Source organism: Epinephelus moara, chromosome 2, assembly GCF_006386435.1.
Source record: "Epinephelus moara isolate mb chromosome 2, YSFRI_EMoa_1.0, whole genome shotgun sequence".
Taxonomy (NCBI): Eukaryota; Metazoa; Chordata; class Actinopteri; order Perciformes; family Serranidae; genus Epinephelus; species Epinephelus moara.
The window spans coordinates 13,483,631-13,499,796 of NC_065507.1; the positions used below are offsets into that span (position 1 = coordinate 13,483,631).

At 44.4% G+C, this 16,166-nt stretch overlaps 1 protein-coding gene across 1 annotated transcript; it reads right to left on the reverse strand.

Annotated features, from left to right (window-relative positions):
* Positions 1–251: 251 nt before the first annotated feature.
* slitrk3a (SLIT and NTRK-like family, member 3a) lies at positions 252–9,529 on the reverse strand. The gene is made up of 3 exons (XM_050070181.1): positions 8,797–9,529; positions 7,985–8,072; positions 252–6,158 (listed from the first exon to the last, which is right to left on the reverse strand). Exon 3 carries the CDS (start codon positions 6,098–6,100, stop codon positions 3,386–3,388), a length of 2,715 nt encoding a protein of 904 aa, XP_049926138.1. The 5' UTR covers positions 6,101–6,158; positions 7,985–8,072; positions 8,797–9,529; the 3' UTR covers positions 252–3,385.
* Between the last annotated feature and the right edge of the window lie 6,637 nt (positions 9,530–16,166).

Below are 16,166 nucleotides of genomic sequence, written 5' to 3' on the forward strand. Positions count from 1 at the left end.
TTGCCCATATCTAATATTCCACCAAAGTATGAAATCACTTGGAGATAGTAGTGCAGGATAACAAGAGGATTTATTGGGATAAAACCACTCAGCATGGTATAATGGGACAAAGCCCAGCACTCATTTGTGGAATATTATGGTGGGTGGGTGAAAGGGGTGGAGGATAAACGCTTACCAAGATATGGGACTATAGCAAAAACCATCAATGATCCCAAAACTTTTATTTATTTATTCATTTGGGGGGGGGGGGGGTTGGGGGGTGATGGTGAGAGTTAACAGAGTAATGCATTATGTTTTTAATCAAACTGAGTGCACACTGAAAATGCTGACCATATAGTCTAACGTCTTGGTCAGGGAAAGGAAGGCTTAACGTGTGTGTACGTGTGTGTTTGAGTGTGTGTGTGTGTGGGTTTGTTTGTACATGTCTGTGTGTGTGTGTGTGTGTGTGTGTGTGTGTGTGTGTGTGTGTGTGTGTGTGTGAGAGAGAGTGTTTTAAGTGGTAAAGTAAAATAAAAAAGAGCAGAGAAATGAAGTGGGGCAGCAGAACATGGGGGTACAGCATTGTGAAACTTTCAAAAAACAAAGAGCCTGGACGTAATGCTACCATGCTTACAAAGGCTTTAAATGAAGGTGACCTTCACTCATTATAGCAACAATAATTGTCAAAGAAATGAAACAATGAATACAACACAAGGTCAAATGTTTCATATTATGCAAGCTTATAGACTGGATCATTGATGATCAATACTGGTGATGGCTGCTCTAAACTAGCTAAGGGCCTTCCCATAGTACAGGGAAGTATGTGGTTTGCTACATGTCTTCCACTCAGTGTATGTTGACACATATGAGCAACTAGAACACCCAATTGCAACTGAGGATCATCACTCCTAGTAAAACTATTGAAATCAAAGCAAACTGCATACCCATGCCCATTTGAAAACAAAACAGAAATGCACCCTCCTTTCCGTAGATATTCACACATTTATAGACATCAAGATTGCATCATATGTTTTCCAAATCAAAATTTCACCTCAGGAAAAGAGAAAAAAGCAATAGCACTAATGTGTATCTGGAACACCATATTTACTCCACAGCCGCTTCAACCTTTGTCTGCTTGTATTATTTGGTCCCAAAAATGAATCAGGCTTGGACAGAGAAATATGAGATATCAAAAAATCACAGCAGAAAAAAAAGCTAAGCAACTAATGCTTGCTGTGGTAGAGGACTCAGTTATTAGGGATTTCAATGTGAATAAACCATCTAAAAATTATAATACCAATATGCAAAATTGATGGTCAGCTCTTTTTAGATTTGCTTTTTTGAAAATAATGCTTCATTGTGTTGATCCAGCTAGAGTGACCTGCTTCATTCTGCCATTTTCAAGACAGTTGGTTGAAATAAAGCGAGAAAAATCAAAAGAAAAAAGCATGAAACGGATGAAGCTGCGCTGGGATGAAAAAAATGATCTTATGCCACTTGTAGGTTTTATATATATTTATATGTATATATAGATATTTCAAAAATAATTCATACTGAATACAAGACATGATGATCTCTTAGGATAAACATTTTGTGCATTACATTAGAACTGCATCCAATCTGCTAAATGCCCAATGAATCTGAACGCCTTTTTATCGCCCTCCGGTGGACTGAATCCACATTGCTACTATGGAGGGAGTCAGAAATTGGATGCACAAATTCAGAGAGCGACTTCCAATCAGATTTCCATTTTCCCTTTTCAATTACTGTTGATTAGCCTACATCAGCAATACCCGTTTAGAGAATTAAAATTGCAGCCTTCCTCACTGATTTGGTATATCCTGTCATATCATCCTCTTTAAAAGCAGCAGATCTCACTTGACTTGTTCTGGCATTTCCTGGATCTTTTACCTTCAGCTTGCATCTGATTAGGACCAGTAATGTAGTGGCAAAAAAATAAAAAAATAAATAAAATAGTGCACTATGATATCCAGCAGGTGATGATCATAGAACAAACTACCAAAAGACAGAAAAAGCGATTATATTTGCCAGAATAAAAACATAGTTCGCCCTTTTAACTCACCCTTCTTCTATAATGTCAAATAAATTACTAATCCAAAAATAATTAGCAGCTGAACTGAGTTTAAATGTTATTGCCCTCCACTACATTCCTGTCCAGCACTCTATTGGTTCAGTAGCTATTCTTCCATCTGCAGCAGCATTACCTCAGTGGTGGTTGGCCACAGCCTCAACATGCCGTTTTCACAAGACACCAAATACACAGCCTGTCAATAGTGCTCCACACACAGGTTCCCGTGGCATCAACCCTTTCATCATTTGATTGAAGAGTTTGTTTTTATTAAGAAGGCTATACCAGACGCATAATCACTATACATTGATTTAACATTACCTTTACAATTAAATTCTTCACTGAAATTACAGAATAAATATATGCACATTTTTCTTCAAATCTTTGTGAGAGAGAAAACATTAAAAGTGCCTCCTACAAAGCTGTTAGTGGGTGACGATGGGGAATCCAGAAGCAATGGAGGGGTGGGGGGTGGGGAGGGGTTGGGTCAACAAAGTGCGTGGAAATATCCAGAAAACCTTGAGCGTTGTCTTATAATAATATTCACAAATGTTTTACCATCCGTGCGTCGGCGCGTCCTTTTTACGAGAAGCACCCTGATGTAGACAGAAGTCCTCATTAATAGTAATAACCATATTAATAAGATATAAAAATTAAATAGAACACTGAACTGTAAATGCGTTGCAGTATCTCTGTTCATAATGTGATGTGATAGTTCTGAGTAAATCCCCTCGCTTCCTGCACTGAAGCGAGTGCATGCAGCAAACTGCAGTTCATTTTAATATATGTATTTTTTCTCTCTTTCCATCATTTCCTACAAACTTTATGTGCACGGCCTCCGGGTGTTTGTACATCCTAGTCAGGGGTAAAAGAGACAGAAGGGAAACCCCCAAGTCAGGGAGACGTCCAGCTCCCGTGCGTCTTGCGCATCATGGTAACTCCATAAAAAGGGGTTTTAGTGACAGATGTATTTTAGGATGATTTGTATGTTTTATTCCCCGGTGCCCCTCTCGTTCCTCTTTTGCTCTCTCTTGGGCATATAGAGATATTTATATATTATAAAAATAACGGCTGTTGACATTGCTGGCTACTCTGAAAAAAAGGCACTTCATTGAAATATCTGAGAATGGCCTCTCCTCCAAAGTGATTTGGGGGGGAAACTTTGTAACTGTAATATAATATTTTATTTTATATCATGCTGCTTTTTCCCAGTTTGTTTTTTATATTGGTTTTGGGTGATTTTTGTTTTGAGGGTGGCAAAGTGAATGTGTTGGTTTTGTATTTTGTATATATTTTTTTCCCCAGGGGCTAGAGATGTTAAAACCGGTAAGATTTTTCCAAGACTTCGAGGTAATCCGGCTTTGTTTGAAGTTTGGCCCTTAACTCGAGGTAATCGCTTTGGGACGGGTCGGGGTAGCAGCCTTTCCCCGCCGTGAAAAGCAATGTCTCCTTCAGCCGTGCATCCTGCTGCAAATCCGGGTACTGCATGCCTGGTGGGTGCGCATGCGCCACATGCATGTCCTTTAGTTTGGGAACTGTCCCATACAAACAGTCTACAAAGCCCACTGTTGGCGTGGGCCTCTGACTGTCAATTACTGTAGGGCAGAGCCCTCCGTTCTCATGAAATCCTCCCATGTCAGCCGTGGAGTGGTTAACTGTGACGATAGTGTTGAGTTGAGAGTTGGAGACGGCCAGGGTCCACTCTCTCTCTTTCTCTAACAAGGTTCTGTAGTTACTGTTGCTACTGCTGCCATTGTCTTTCTTCTCTGAAAACTGCGCCCTGTCTTCCTCTGCTATCTCCCCCTCTCTAGGCTTATAGATGGGGTTATTACACATCTGAGTCACAGGGTGGGGGATGTAATCATAAACATGACCATGGGCATGTGTGTGACTAGTGTGAGTGTGTGTGTGCATACTGGGTGTTGGTTTCTCTGGTGTGCCAGTGTTACCAGCACTGCTCTGCCTTGGTGGGTCCTCAAAAATCCTGCATTGCATTTGGATCCCCGTCAGATCTACCTCAGAACGTTTCCGGAAGGGAAGCTTCTTCCTGCGACGAAGAACAAAGGCAAAAAGCCCGGCAGCCACAAACACAGCAGAGATGAAGAGGATGAGCAGGCTGAGGATGAGGACAGATAGTGGGACAGCCCCTCGCCCACCTGCCTCCCCCATGTCAGAGCTCCCTGTGGTGAGGTCATCCCCACCAGGCAGGGCCGGTGATGGGCCTGAAGAATATTTAAGCTCAGGACAGATGACCTCAACCTCCAGTGAACGCAGGTCCTTCCCAAAAGCAAACTCAGGTGTCTTGCAGATGACATCTCCAACCACAATGACTGAGGAAAGCTTCTCCAGCCACTGTTTTAGGGGTATAATATCACAGGAGCAGTCCCAAGGGTTCTGATGGAGATCAATCTGGACAATGGAGGTCAGATGCTCCAGAACGCCACGCACTGGCAGGGAAAGGAAGTAGTTGTTGCGGAGGTTGAGGCGTGCAAGGTTGGTGCCAGCAAAGGCGTCATTGGGGAGGGAGCGCAGCAGGTTGTCATTGAGGAAAACCAGCTGGAGGTTTGGCATCAGGGAGAAGGAGTTAGGTTGTATCTCACGTATGACATTATACTCAAAGTAAAGATAACTCAACATCTGAAGCCCCCGAAACATCCCAGGGGTGAGTCTCTCAATGTCATTCCCATTCAGATATAAACTTTTCAAGTTTGGCAGGTTGATGAAGGCGCCCTCTTGGACATAGGATATCCTGTTATTCCCTAAATGCAGTAAATCCAAACTTGAGAAGTTCCAGAAATCTGAGCGGTAGATTTTCTGTATTAGGTTCCCACTGAGATATAATTTCTTGGCATTGAGGGGCCGAGGCAGGAGCTCTGAGATGTTGTGAAAGCCTTTCTCTTTACAGTTCACTGTTAGCCCCAGGTCATTGATGTGAAGGTTGCAAGTACATCCGGCTGGACAAATTATTGGGATGGGAGGCCTTGTTTGGTAGCCAGCGATAGGAGGCTGGTTGATGCCTGGGTAGATGCTACGAGGGGTTGGGGGGTTCTTTGTGGGTCGAGGTCGTTTGGTAGGCTTGGGGACTCTTTCCTTGTATTCCACAGAAGAGGCTGTGTTGTGAAAGGAGGAAAGCATGGAGGAAGGTTTAGTAGGCCATGTGTTCTCATTGTTGAATGGGAGCCGGGGAATTCCCAGCTTGGCCTCAATCTCAGCATCGGAGAGCATCGGACAGAGCTCACTGCGCTTGATTTCCCGCAAGTCTTTCCCATGTAAGTGGAATGGGTACTCGCATGTGATCTCGCCAACCAAAGCTGTGTAGGGGATTCTCTCCAGCCAGGTTTTTAACTGGACAATCTCACACACACAGTTCCAGGGGTTCTCCTCCAGCTGAATTTCCATTAAGCTCCTCCCAACGTACTCCAGCGTGCCCTTGTACGGCAATGTCTTTAGTCTGTTTCCTCTCAGGTCCAGAACTTTGAGTGACACAGACCGGAAAAGATAATTTGGGAGCACAGGGATCAGATTGTCATTTAGTATGAGCACTCTCAATTTGTGAAGGTGCCTGAATGCACCACTTTCAATCCGTTTGATAACATTGTAGTCCGCCTGGAGGTACTCTAAACTCTCCAACCCCAGAAAAGTGTCATTCCGGAAAACTTCTAGCTTGTTTTCATGTAGGAACAGCCGTTTGAGTATTCCTAAGCCATTGAATGCTCCTGCATGGATATCTTGCAAGGCGTTATTACCCAGGTTAATGGATATGGCATTGTTGAGATGGAGGAAGCTGTTAAAGTAAAGCTTCCTCATGGAGTTTCTCTGCAGGTTGAGCTTGAAGGGCCGGCTCCATATCTGGGAGATCTGGCTGACATTTGTAAATCCTTTACTGTCACAGTGGACGTGGAAGATGCCCTCTTTGACCTCACAGTAGCAGGGCTCGAAGCAGGGCTCGTCGATCTCCTCGGAGTCCTCTAGTAGTGGGATCGGGGTGGTCCATCCTAAGGCTATGGTGCTCAGCAAGGTAACCCACAGCATCCTCGCTGACACCAAGGGGATGAAGTCTTGGCTCCAGGGACAGAGCCACTTCACAGCACTGCAACAAAGGACAGAGGGAGAGAGAATGGGTGGGAGGAAGGGGAGAAGGAAGGGAATGGGGGGTAGGGGATGCACATAGGAGTACACACACCCTCACAAAGTGAAGTTTGAGGTGAGAGACAGACAAGCAGAGGTGGGAGAGAGAGAGGAAGGGTGCATTAGTTTCAGTAGAATGGAAGACAGCTTTGAAATGAATACCAATGAATAATAGAATGACATTGGGGACTTTCAATGTTGCAGTATCGCTGGGTATTTCAAACAAAATATAAACCCAGCACTCTTGGATGGGTAATATGATACCCAGCAACGCAAACAAATCTCTGCATCCAGACAGTTAACGTCAGTATATAGGGAGGGGGGATTGCCATTTATTATACAGCAGACATGCTGGTAAGGTCGCAATAAATCACCTCAGAGATGCTTATCGTCGTGAATAAACGAAGGCAACAGCAGGTGGGTGAGGTAAGTGGTGAGGAGACACCGTCCCCCTGCTGTATTTATTACATAACAGGGACCTCAATCCCTCTTTCGGCAAATGAGAGTCCAGAGAAGCGCGGTGGAAATGAAAGTAGGTGCATGGAAGGTCCAACGCAGGGAGAGGACGGGAACGGAGTAGGTGTCAGCTCGGTGACCATTAGTGGGAAGATATGAGGACTGTCGAGGGACGCGCTGAACATCCATCTCGTTAAAATGAATCTCATACAACACATTCATTTATATATTCTCCCTTTATAGCTCATGGAAATCAGATAACAAAATGGGTAAAAATGTAAACACTGGCAGAGGATGCGAGGTCTAAATTTACCAGTGTAGAGATGTTAAAAACATGACAAAAATAAAAGGGAAAAGGTCCAATGTCTCCTCTCCGACGTGCAGCAAGCGGCAGAGCCGAGGCTTTTCGCCCACGGCGTTTTCTTGGGTTGAATGCCCCACGGAAAAAAAAATACCCCCAAAATAGGAAAACTGTCGACTTACTCACTGTAATTGAACCTGCCATCTGCCAAAAATACAATCAATGCAACTTCTTGTGGCTTTCCTAATTGGTGATGCCATTGGAGGATTAGAGGAACAACGGTGCAAGTGAAAAGCGCAGTGGGCGAAGCTGCTGCTCCGAGGAGCTCATGAGGCTGTGTTTTAGTGAATCCGGCCGGCCTGGAAATAAATGATTACATATATAACCAGAAGATGGGATCATTGAAAAAAATAAATAAACAAACAAACAAAAACAAAATAATAATAATAATGCGTAAAATCTCGCTTTGGTTTAAAAAAAGGGCTGATCGAAGATTCCGTTCAGTATCTCCATGGTGTTAAGTGGGGGAAAAAAGTCACACACATGCACATAGCTCCTAATATCTTTTCTGTAGGCTGTGACTTTTCACACACACACACACGCACGACGCTGTTCGTTCAAACGGAGGTGCTGAAAATCCAGAGGAGATGCGCTGGGACCGTGTGCCGGAGCAGAGCCGCTGTCCATGGTGCTGAAACCAAAAAAGCCCAGTGACAGAAAAAGGAAAAGAAAAGGGAGTTTGAAAAAATAGAAATATATTGTAATCCCCAAAAAAGACATGACAGTAAAACGCGCCAAGGAGGGGAAAAAAGGATCCTTGAACACGATCCCCTCGCTGTAAAATGCTCTGCTTTCGTTGCCCTCTCCGTGCGTAATCCTCCAGGATTTATCGATTCCGCTTCCATGATAGAGATCAAAAAAAGCGCAGATGCGATGTCACAAAAAGTAACAACGACATTTCAAGCAATTAAAAAACAATTCGTGCCGTGTTATATTCCCTTGGGGTGTATCAAATCGGGTGCGATACCTACTTAGTTTAGTGGGATTCCAACTTCACATATCCTCCTGCGATGTGTTCTGTTGTCGCCCGGTGCGTCCCGCTCACCGTCCGATGCCGGGCTGTGGTAGGAAAGAGAACAAGAAACGAAGGAGGGGGGGGGGGGGGGGGGTGACCGAGCCGTTAGAGGAACAAGAGGAAACGGAGAGGGAGAGATGGAAAGAGAGAGCAGGGCATTGAGGAGGAAAGAGAGAGGGAGAGATGCGCATGTGAATGAGCCATGGCTTCAAAAACCAAGCTGGGGGGAGATTCTCCTCAGCTCTCTGTACTTACATGAATTAAAAGTGATGCTCGTTGTGAGTGGCAATTTCAATACGTCTAATTAGACCACTCCAATCTTTGAATTTATATCAAGTTAGTGTGAAACGATGGCAGTCTAACAAGCTCCAGTCTAAGCGAGAATCCCGCTCTCATTTACTGAAATTTCCCCCAAAATAACCTTGCTGTCAATACAGCGGAGAGAGCAGAGCGCTTGTTGAAATACATGCCAAGCATAATGCAGCAGCCTTTCCGTCGTGACATTGGCAGGAAAACGGTGAATAAAGAACAAACGGCTATTGATCAGTCGACTGGATCCCTACGATCCGTTATTCTCGATGTATGGAGAGCGCTTGTTGTCCCCCTTTTTGAAGTCCATGGGTATGCAGACACCAATACGCACGCACACACACACACACACACACACACACACACACACACACACACACACACACACACACACACACATATCTGCATAAGATTCCCCCTCATTAAACACTCCAGCACAACACAGCTTAAAGCACTCACCTTAGTTTGGTACTGCAATTGGACAGCATCAGGGAAAAAAAGCCCACTAGTGTGAATCTTGTTAGATCTCGTTCTCTCTTTCTTTCCCTCCCTCCCTCCTTCTCTCACCCTCTCTCAGTGGCTGAGGCAAAAGAGAGGAGAAATGAAGACGTGATAGGAATGCAATCTCTCCCACTCTCGCTCTCCGGTGACTCTGACTCTCTCCCCTTCTTTCTCGTCTCCTTTTTTTTTCTCTAAGCAGTTTGCTTAAAATGCAAGCCCTCGACTTGTGCCCGTCCGCTTCCTCTTCCTCCCCTCTCCTCCTCCTCCTCCTCCTCCTCCTCCTCGTTCTTCTCCTCCGCCGCCGTCGCCGCCCCCCCTCGGGCGAGCGCTCAACAACAGTATAGCCGGGTGAGAGTGCTCTCCTCTCGGCTTCAGGACCGCGTCTCTGTCCGGTGCAGCAGTAGCAAGAGTCTCTGGATCATATCGACGATTGGGTCAGCTGCTGCTTTTCTTTTTTTTCCCCTTTTTTTTTTTTAAATTTTTTTTTAAAATTCCTCCTGTCTTTCTTTCTGTCTTTCCTCGGGTCCGTTTCCCTGTCGTGCGTCAGAGGAGTGAGGGACTGAGCCGGGGAGGTGGAGGAGGGGGGCAAAGGGGTGAGAGACGCAGTGGAGAGAGATCTGGCGGTGAGAGAGAGAAGAGAGGAGGAGGGGAGGAAAAGAGTGATGGGGACGGTTGCGCTATAGTTCTGGATGCTGTCGAGAGGAGGAGAGGAAGCGAAGTGAAGAGGGGGAGAGCGAGGAGCGCTCCGGCTTTCGCAGCGGGGACGCGCGCCAAGGAGAAATAAATAAATAAGTGAGAGTCAGGGAGCGCGCCGTGCGGGGTGGATGAGACTGCCAGACCTGTGGATGACAGTCAGGACCTAAGACGACTCTCTCTACATGCTCTTATATATTTTTTTTTATTTATTATTGAGATTTATTTAGTGATGATCACAGTGCTACTCTTCAACTGAGGGTCATTTCCTCGGCTGCAGTTGGGCGAGCAAAAAAACCCGTGGAGTTGGCAGCCCTCACCCTGCCAATACCTCTCCTCTCTGCTGTGGGGACAAAGAGGGTGGCCGTGGCTATCCTTACGGGGGGGGGGGGCGGGAGTGGTGGAGGGAAACACGGAGCGCCTCATCTTTACCTTCCGTTTGCGTGCCTTCCCCCGCCTCGCCTCCAGCGGGCAACACAAGCCCGTGTTGTGAGCAGCAAGTCAAGCCAGAGCTCACAAGCACGACTGAGACACCATCACGATTCCCCCAGTTCTTGCAGCTCTGCAAGGAGGGGGCTGATTGCAGTGAAAAGTTGAGATTTCTCCTACTGATTAGAACACAGAAAGTGATTTTTTTTTCGTTCCCATAATTATGGCAATTTACAGTAAAGCTGTGATATTAGGCTGCGGTGGTGACTGTCTTTGGACTCTAGCACAGTAGAATACTGTAGAAAGCATATGTGATTTGTGTAAACAGTCTGCTGCCTAATACTACAAGGCTCACATTTTCCAGGAGATTCTTTTTTGTCATTTAAGTTTTTATTGAGGTTTTTATAGGGCAGCACGGTGGTGCAGTGTTTAGCATTGTTGCCTCACAGCAAGAGGGTTCCTGGCTCAAACTCCAGGGTGGGGATGCTTGTTTGCATGTTCTCCCCATGTCAGCGTGGGTTTTCTCAGGGTACTCCAGCTTCCTCCCACAGTCCAAAGACATGCAGGTTAATTGGTGACTCTAAATTGTCCGTAGGTGTGAATGTGAGTGTGAATGGTTGTCTGTCTCTATGTGTCAGCCCTGTGATAGTCTGGTGACCTGTCCGGGCTGTACCCTGCCTCTTGCCCACTGTCAGCTGGGATAGGCTCCATGAGTGAATGAATGAGGTTTTTCTATTTTAAGAACATCACCATAAGCACAAATGGCACAGATTAAACAAAAAATAATCTCTGCGGTGTTCATAACATCAATGATTCCAAAGTTCATCAGCACAGCACTAATCCTTATATCATCAGGTGACCTATTCTGCACATCAAGCCTGGAAACAAACAAACAAACAAACAAACAAAAAAAGGTCCCATGACACAGCCAAAGCAAAAGAAAGAAAAGACCACTCCCTCCATCTGCATGTTACCATTGTATTTCATTTCATTTCAGTACAGTGTCCTACTCCTTTGACATGTCAAAACATTCTCACTTGGACCTTGTCCCATATTGACATTTGGTCATAGTCCACAAACGACATGCAAGGTACCCTGGGTGCGTTGGTGGTTGACCTTCTGGGACGCCGTGTCGAAGAATCTTACGGGATGTGAACACCGCTCTCTCAAGTGAAAGTCAGTGTTTGTTGGACCCATCCACCACCACTCCCGCCCGCCCCACTCTGACTTTTGCCACTTTAACTTTTGTCCTTGTCCCGCTGCATTTACCCCTGACACTGCCAGGCACCGTTAAACTATAACTGCAGCTGGCTGCGTATCATTGTGAAGTTAAAGGACGCCTTTTTTCGTTGGTTTCTGCTGCCGCGAGTCACTGCCCAAGCGCCGGATTTCGATGACTTCAGAGTGAGACCGGGCTCGACTTGTTTAGTCCTTTTATAAAAGACAAAAACTGATTCCAGACAAGCAAATATGATTCTCTACAGTTATGCAAATCGTCTATCATTAACTCAAATGATGCATTCTCTGTCATTAACTTAACCCACTTTTCCAGTTGCAAAGGATGACCCTGGCAGCTGAGATAAAGCCTGTCAGGGCCCGTCTAGAGCAAATGCTACTTTGGAGATCTTGGGTAGACATGACCACGAGATTCTTTGAAAAATGGGCAGGGAAGAGCAACTAAAGTTGAAGATATTGAGACAGACTTTTATATTATCAAAGTATTCTGGGGTAGTTCCAGATGACATAGAGAAGTTAATAGCCTTTGCAATGTGTTCTCTCTCTGTGGCCAGTTTTGTGAGATAAATCTTGCCCCTGCAATGGTTCTCTATAACCCCACACATAGAGCCCACTGACCTTTAGGATTATTTCTAAAATTATCCTGTTGAGGGATTACGTGAGTAAACCTTTCTCTCATTTGTTACCCCCTGTTGAGATTTACCACGTTTACACACCACAGTGGATTAATATACTGTAGGCTAAATGAGGAGATTTTCATCATCTGGGAAGAGACTGAATGTGCACTGTTGCTGTCATCCGAAATGGAGACCTCTCTTTTAATATTTTAAATTTATTCCCCAAATGCTGGGTAAATCAGCTCAGATTCAGAGATACTGCATATGCATCAGATCCTAACACAAGCCAAACATTAAAATGAATGAATACATTTATAAGCAAATACTTTGGGACATCATCATTACAAACGTGCGTTGCAATGCAAACAATCTGATTTGTCAGCTTAGTTGAAGCTGTCCATATACAAATAAAGCAATTACACACAATCCGAGCCTGTCCACACCAATACATGCAAGTGTACCGTAAGCGCGCCTTCATACACAAGCAGTGGATTAGAGGTTAGAGGAGTGTTCGGGAGCAGCTGGTGGTCTGTAAAACTGCCATTCTTCTTTATGAAAAGCCATCATTCACCCCTTCAGCCTGTCAGCTGATGTCAGACAGACTGACATAAGGCCACTACAACCCCTTCATTCAGCTCGTGGGACATGGATCGGCCAGAGTTTGTCACAATGAAGGGGTAGTAACCTTCCGATTACAGATCAGGGCTAATGGGATCACCAGTTAGATTTTCCACTTTGAGTGACACAGCAAAAAATTGGACATTGATCTGTTTGGGTTTGGGTTTGACGAGTGTCATGCCTAAACAAAAGCCCTTGCTCTGAAATGAAAATTGTGGGAGGGAGTGACAAAAAATAGGGATGGTACAACAAAAGATCATGAGGAGTCATGAGGAGTTTATTTGCATAGCTGATGAAGTTTTATTAGGCTTTGCAGCACCAACGTAATTTAACAATCACAGTGGTGAAAACAATGAATGGAAGAGACCACAGACCTGTAATCAGGAAAGTCAGAGCTTGTTAAACGGTAAAGTAAACAGATGCGTTTTTAGCTTTCTTTTAAAAATATGTAGCAAGCTAGCTTCCCTGATATCTATACGTGTGTGCTCCACAGCTTTGGGGCGTAACTTACAAAGGCTGCATCCCCCATCTTCTTCCGGCTGTTGCTGGGAACCTCCAATAAACCAGCAGCAGATGATCGTAGTGTTCTTAGAGGCAAATAGTTAACAAGGGAGTGAGCAATGTAGCTCTGTCCCAGCCCATGTAGGGCTTTGTATACAAGGAGGAGGAGCTTAAAATCAATTCTAAATGTAACAGGAGGCCAGTGCAGAGCAGCTAAGACTGGCCTGACCTGCTCTCTCCTCTTGGTTCTGGTTAATAGCTAAACTGCATCGTTGTGAATAGGCATAAGTCTCTTAGAAATGTTTTTTGGAGGCCAGTAAAAAGTGTGTTACAGTAGTGGAGTCAGCTTGAAATAAAGGCATGAATCAATTTCTCTGCATCTTTTTCATGTAGAAATGGTTGTACCTCAGGTATGTTTCTGAGGTGGCAAAATTACATTTTCGTCACCTTTTAATGTAGGACTTGAAGCTCAGATCTGAATCGAGGATCACACCAAGACTTGTCACCTCAGATTTAATCCAGGGAGGTAAATATCCCAGATTATAATAAGCAGCACTTCACTTTTTGAAGAGAAGTGTTCTCTCTTTACCAGAAAAACAACAGTAGCAGTCAGCACGTCGTATATGTTTTCCTGACAAGCTACGTCTTGTGGCAGAGGGCAAATAATGGCTGTTCTCTCTCAGAAGTGTTGTTACACTGCAATTAAACACTTGAGGGAGGAAATGTTTGGACCTGCATCTCCTACCAACAATCAATGGTAGTTTATCTTAATCACAATTAAAATCTTATTATAGTCTTCACCATAGTTTTGGTTGGCTAAACCCTAACTACGGTGATGGTTCAGGAAAAGCTGATACATAATTTTTTTTTTTTTTTTTTTTTTTTTTTTTTTTTTTTTTTTTTGTAAATTGGCATGTCAGTCATTGTGGAAGGCATTTGTAATGTTGATAACAAAAAGGGAAGTCAAAGAAAAGCACAGTCAAAATATTTGACTGATATGTCTGGACGTCGTAATGGCCATTAAAGCCAACTCAGTCATCGCTGACCTTTTAAGGTCATCGCTGCATGATGAAAGGACATCAGTGACAACTCTGTCATCACAGACAGCAAGCAGCGCCGCAACCAATGGGGATGGAAATGGCTGTCAGCACTGCTAAACCACAGCCACACCCTGAAATGAAAAGAGACAGGAGATGCACCCATAAAGCTCTTCCAGCAGAGGGTTGTCATTCAGTCACTCAAGCTTTACAGTATGTGGTGCAGCCATCACTGTGGTGATCAGGCAAAAACTCTGTGCTGGAGACTGGGGCATAATGGCTGTACCTGACTCAGAATTTTGCCACAGTATTTGTCTGTTCAATATGAATGTTTGACTATGCATTTCTTTTTAAAATGCAGACTATCAATCATCATTTTTTTTAACTGCCTGGTTTTTGAACAGGGTTTGGTGGGATATACAGGGTGACAGCCATGTTCATGTGATACAGTAAGCAAGCCGAGTTAGCCCTCCAAGCTAATGTGTGCTAACTATGCTAACATTGGGTTGGGAATGTCCAACAGTATTTTTTGCCAACCTTAGATATCAAACAAAAGCTAGAGACAGTATTGCATGAAGTTGCCGTAAACTTTAAATTCAGTACTTCTAAACAGGAGGCAGACGAGGGTGTTATCTCAGAGCCTGACAGGGCAAAGACTTTCAACCTCCAGGCAGCTGCCTCTATCTCACTCAGACTGACCCTGTGTCTACGGCTTCCTCCCCAAGCAGACGGATGACTTGACATAGTGGAATGATTTTACCACTGGCGAGCAAGGTGAAAGCAAGGAGTGTTGACTCTGCAGCAACTTCTGGGTACCGAAATGTCCCGGGAAGTACACTGCACACTGACTGACAACAAAAAAACAAAACCCCTGACAGCTAAACTTCAAGAATGTCAGTCGACTGAGAGGCGTCAACTTATAGGGGGCAGCCCCAGAGGTTAGGGTAAAGAATTTAGAGTATCATTATATCCCTATTAGCTACCATGAAGCAGGCTTAATGAGATACCACTAGCTCTCTTGTTAAATACTAACGTTAATGTGCAATAGGCTAAAATAAGACAAAAAAACAAAAGAAAACATGATTTATAAATGATCTCATGGTCGTGAAACACTCTTCCTCCACCAACTCAGCCATGTTGGGGTTAAGATGAGGTCAAAAGTACCTAATGTTTTTTTCTAGGGCTGCCCCCAATAGTCCAAACGTTAGTCGACCAGAAAGGCCATTAGTTGGCAAGATTTCATTGGTCATTTAGTCGCAGGAAAAAAAAACAACAAAAAAAACTAAAAAGCGTGAAACTCTCTAAGGAGCTGCGCCACGTCAAGAAACCTATATGACTGAACCATGTGGGAATTTAATTTGAAAGGACAGACACAGGAAGTGGCTTGAACTCAAACCATTGTGTTGACCCGCCCAAAATATATAAATCAATAATTAAATTTATTTTATAAACATGCAGGCGACTAGTCGACTAATGGTCCTTAAAGGGATAGTGCACCCAAAAATGAAAATTCAGCCATTATCTACTCACCCATATGCCGAGGGAGGCTCAGGTGAAGTTTCAGAGTCCTCACAACACTTGCGGAGATCCAAGGGGAGAGTGGGTAGCAACACAACTCCACCTAATGGAGGCTTACGGTGCCCCAGATTCAAACGTCCAAAAACACATAATTGAAACCACAAAATATCTCCATACTGCTCGTCCGTAGTGATCCAAGTGTCCTGAAGCCCCGACATAAAAAGTTGTTTGGAAAAACGTCATTTGAACAAATTCAATTGGCTCATCCAGATCCAGTCGGTCAAAATCCGGGTACAAATTCAGCCATGACTAACGTCACTCCAAACAGAGTAACTCCTTGCATTTGTAAGGTCACTCCAGCGGTAACTTCCTGCAACATTTTGCGAGACGTGAGATTTCAGAGCCAGACTTTCATTCTGAGTGAGTGTTTTGACTTGCCACAACAAACATGTCCGAATTTTTACCGGATTTTGACCAACTGGATCTGGATGAGCCATTTGAATTTGATGACCGGCCATATTTGAACACGGAGTACACAGACGTACACGGACGCAGAGCTCATTGAAATTGAAGAGCGGACGAGGAGAGAGAGGGAGCAGCAACAGGCAGAGGAACATGTCCGAATCCAGCTAAAGGTGAACACAGACGTTAATTTCTCCTTTCCGTTATGTTGTCAGAT

Bases quoted from the DNA above. Each gene is read 5' to 3' on its own strand.
- slitrk3a (XM_050070181.1), bottom strand. From the start codon at position 6,100: ATGCTGTGGGTTACCTTGCTGAGCACCATAGCCTTAGGATGGACCACC.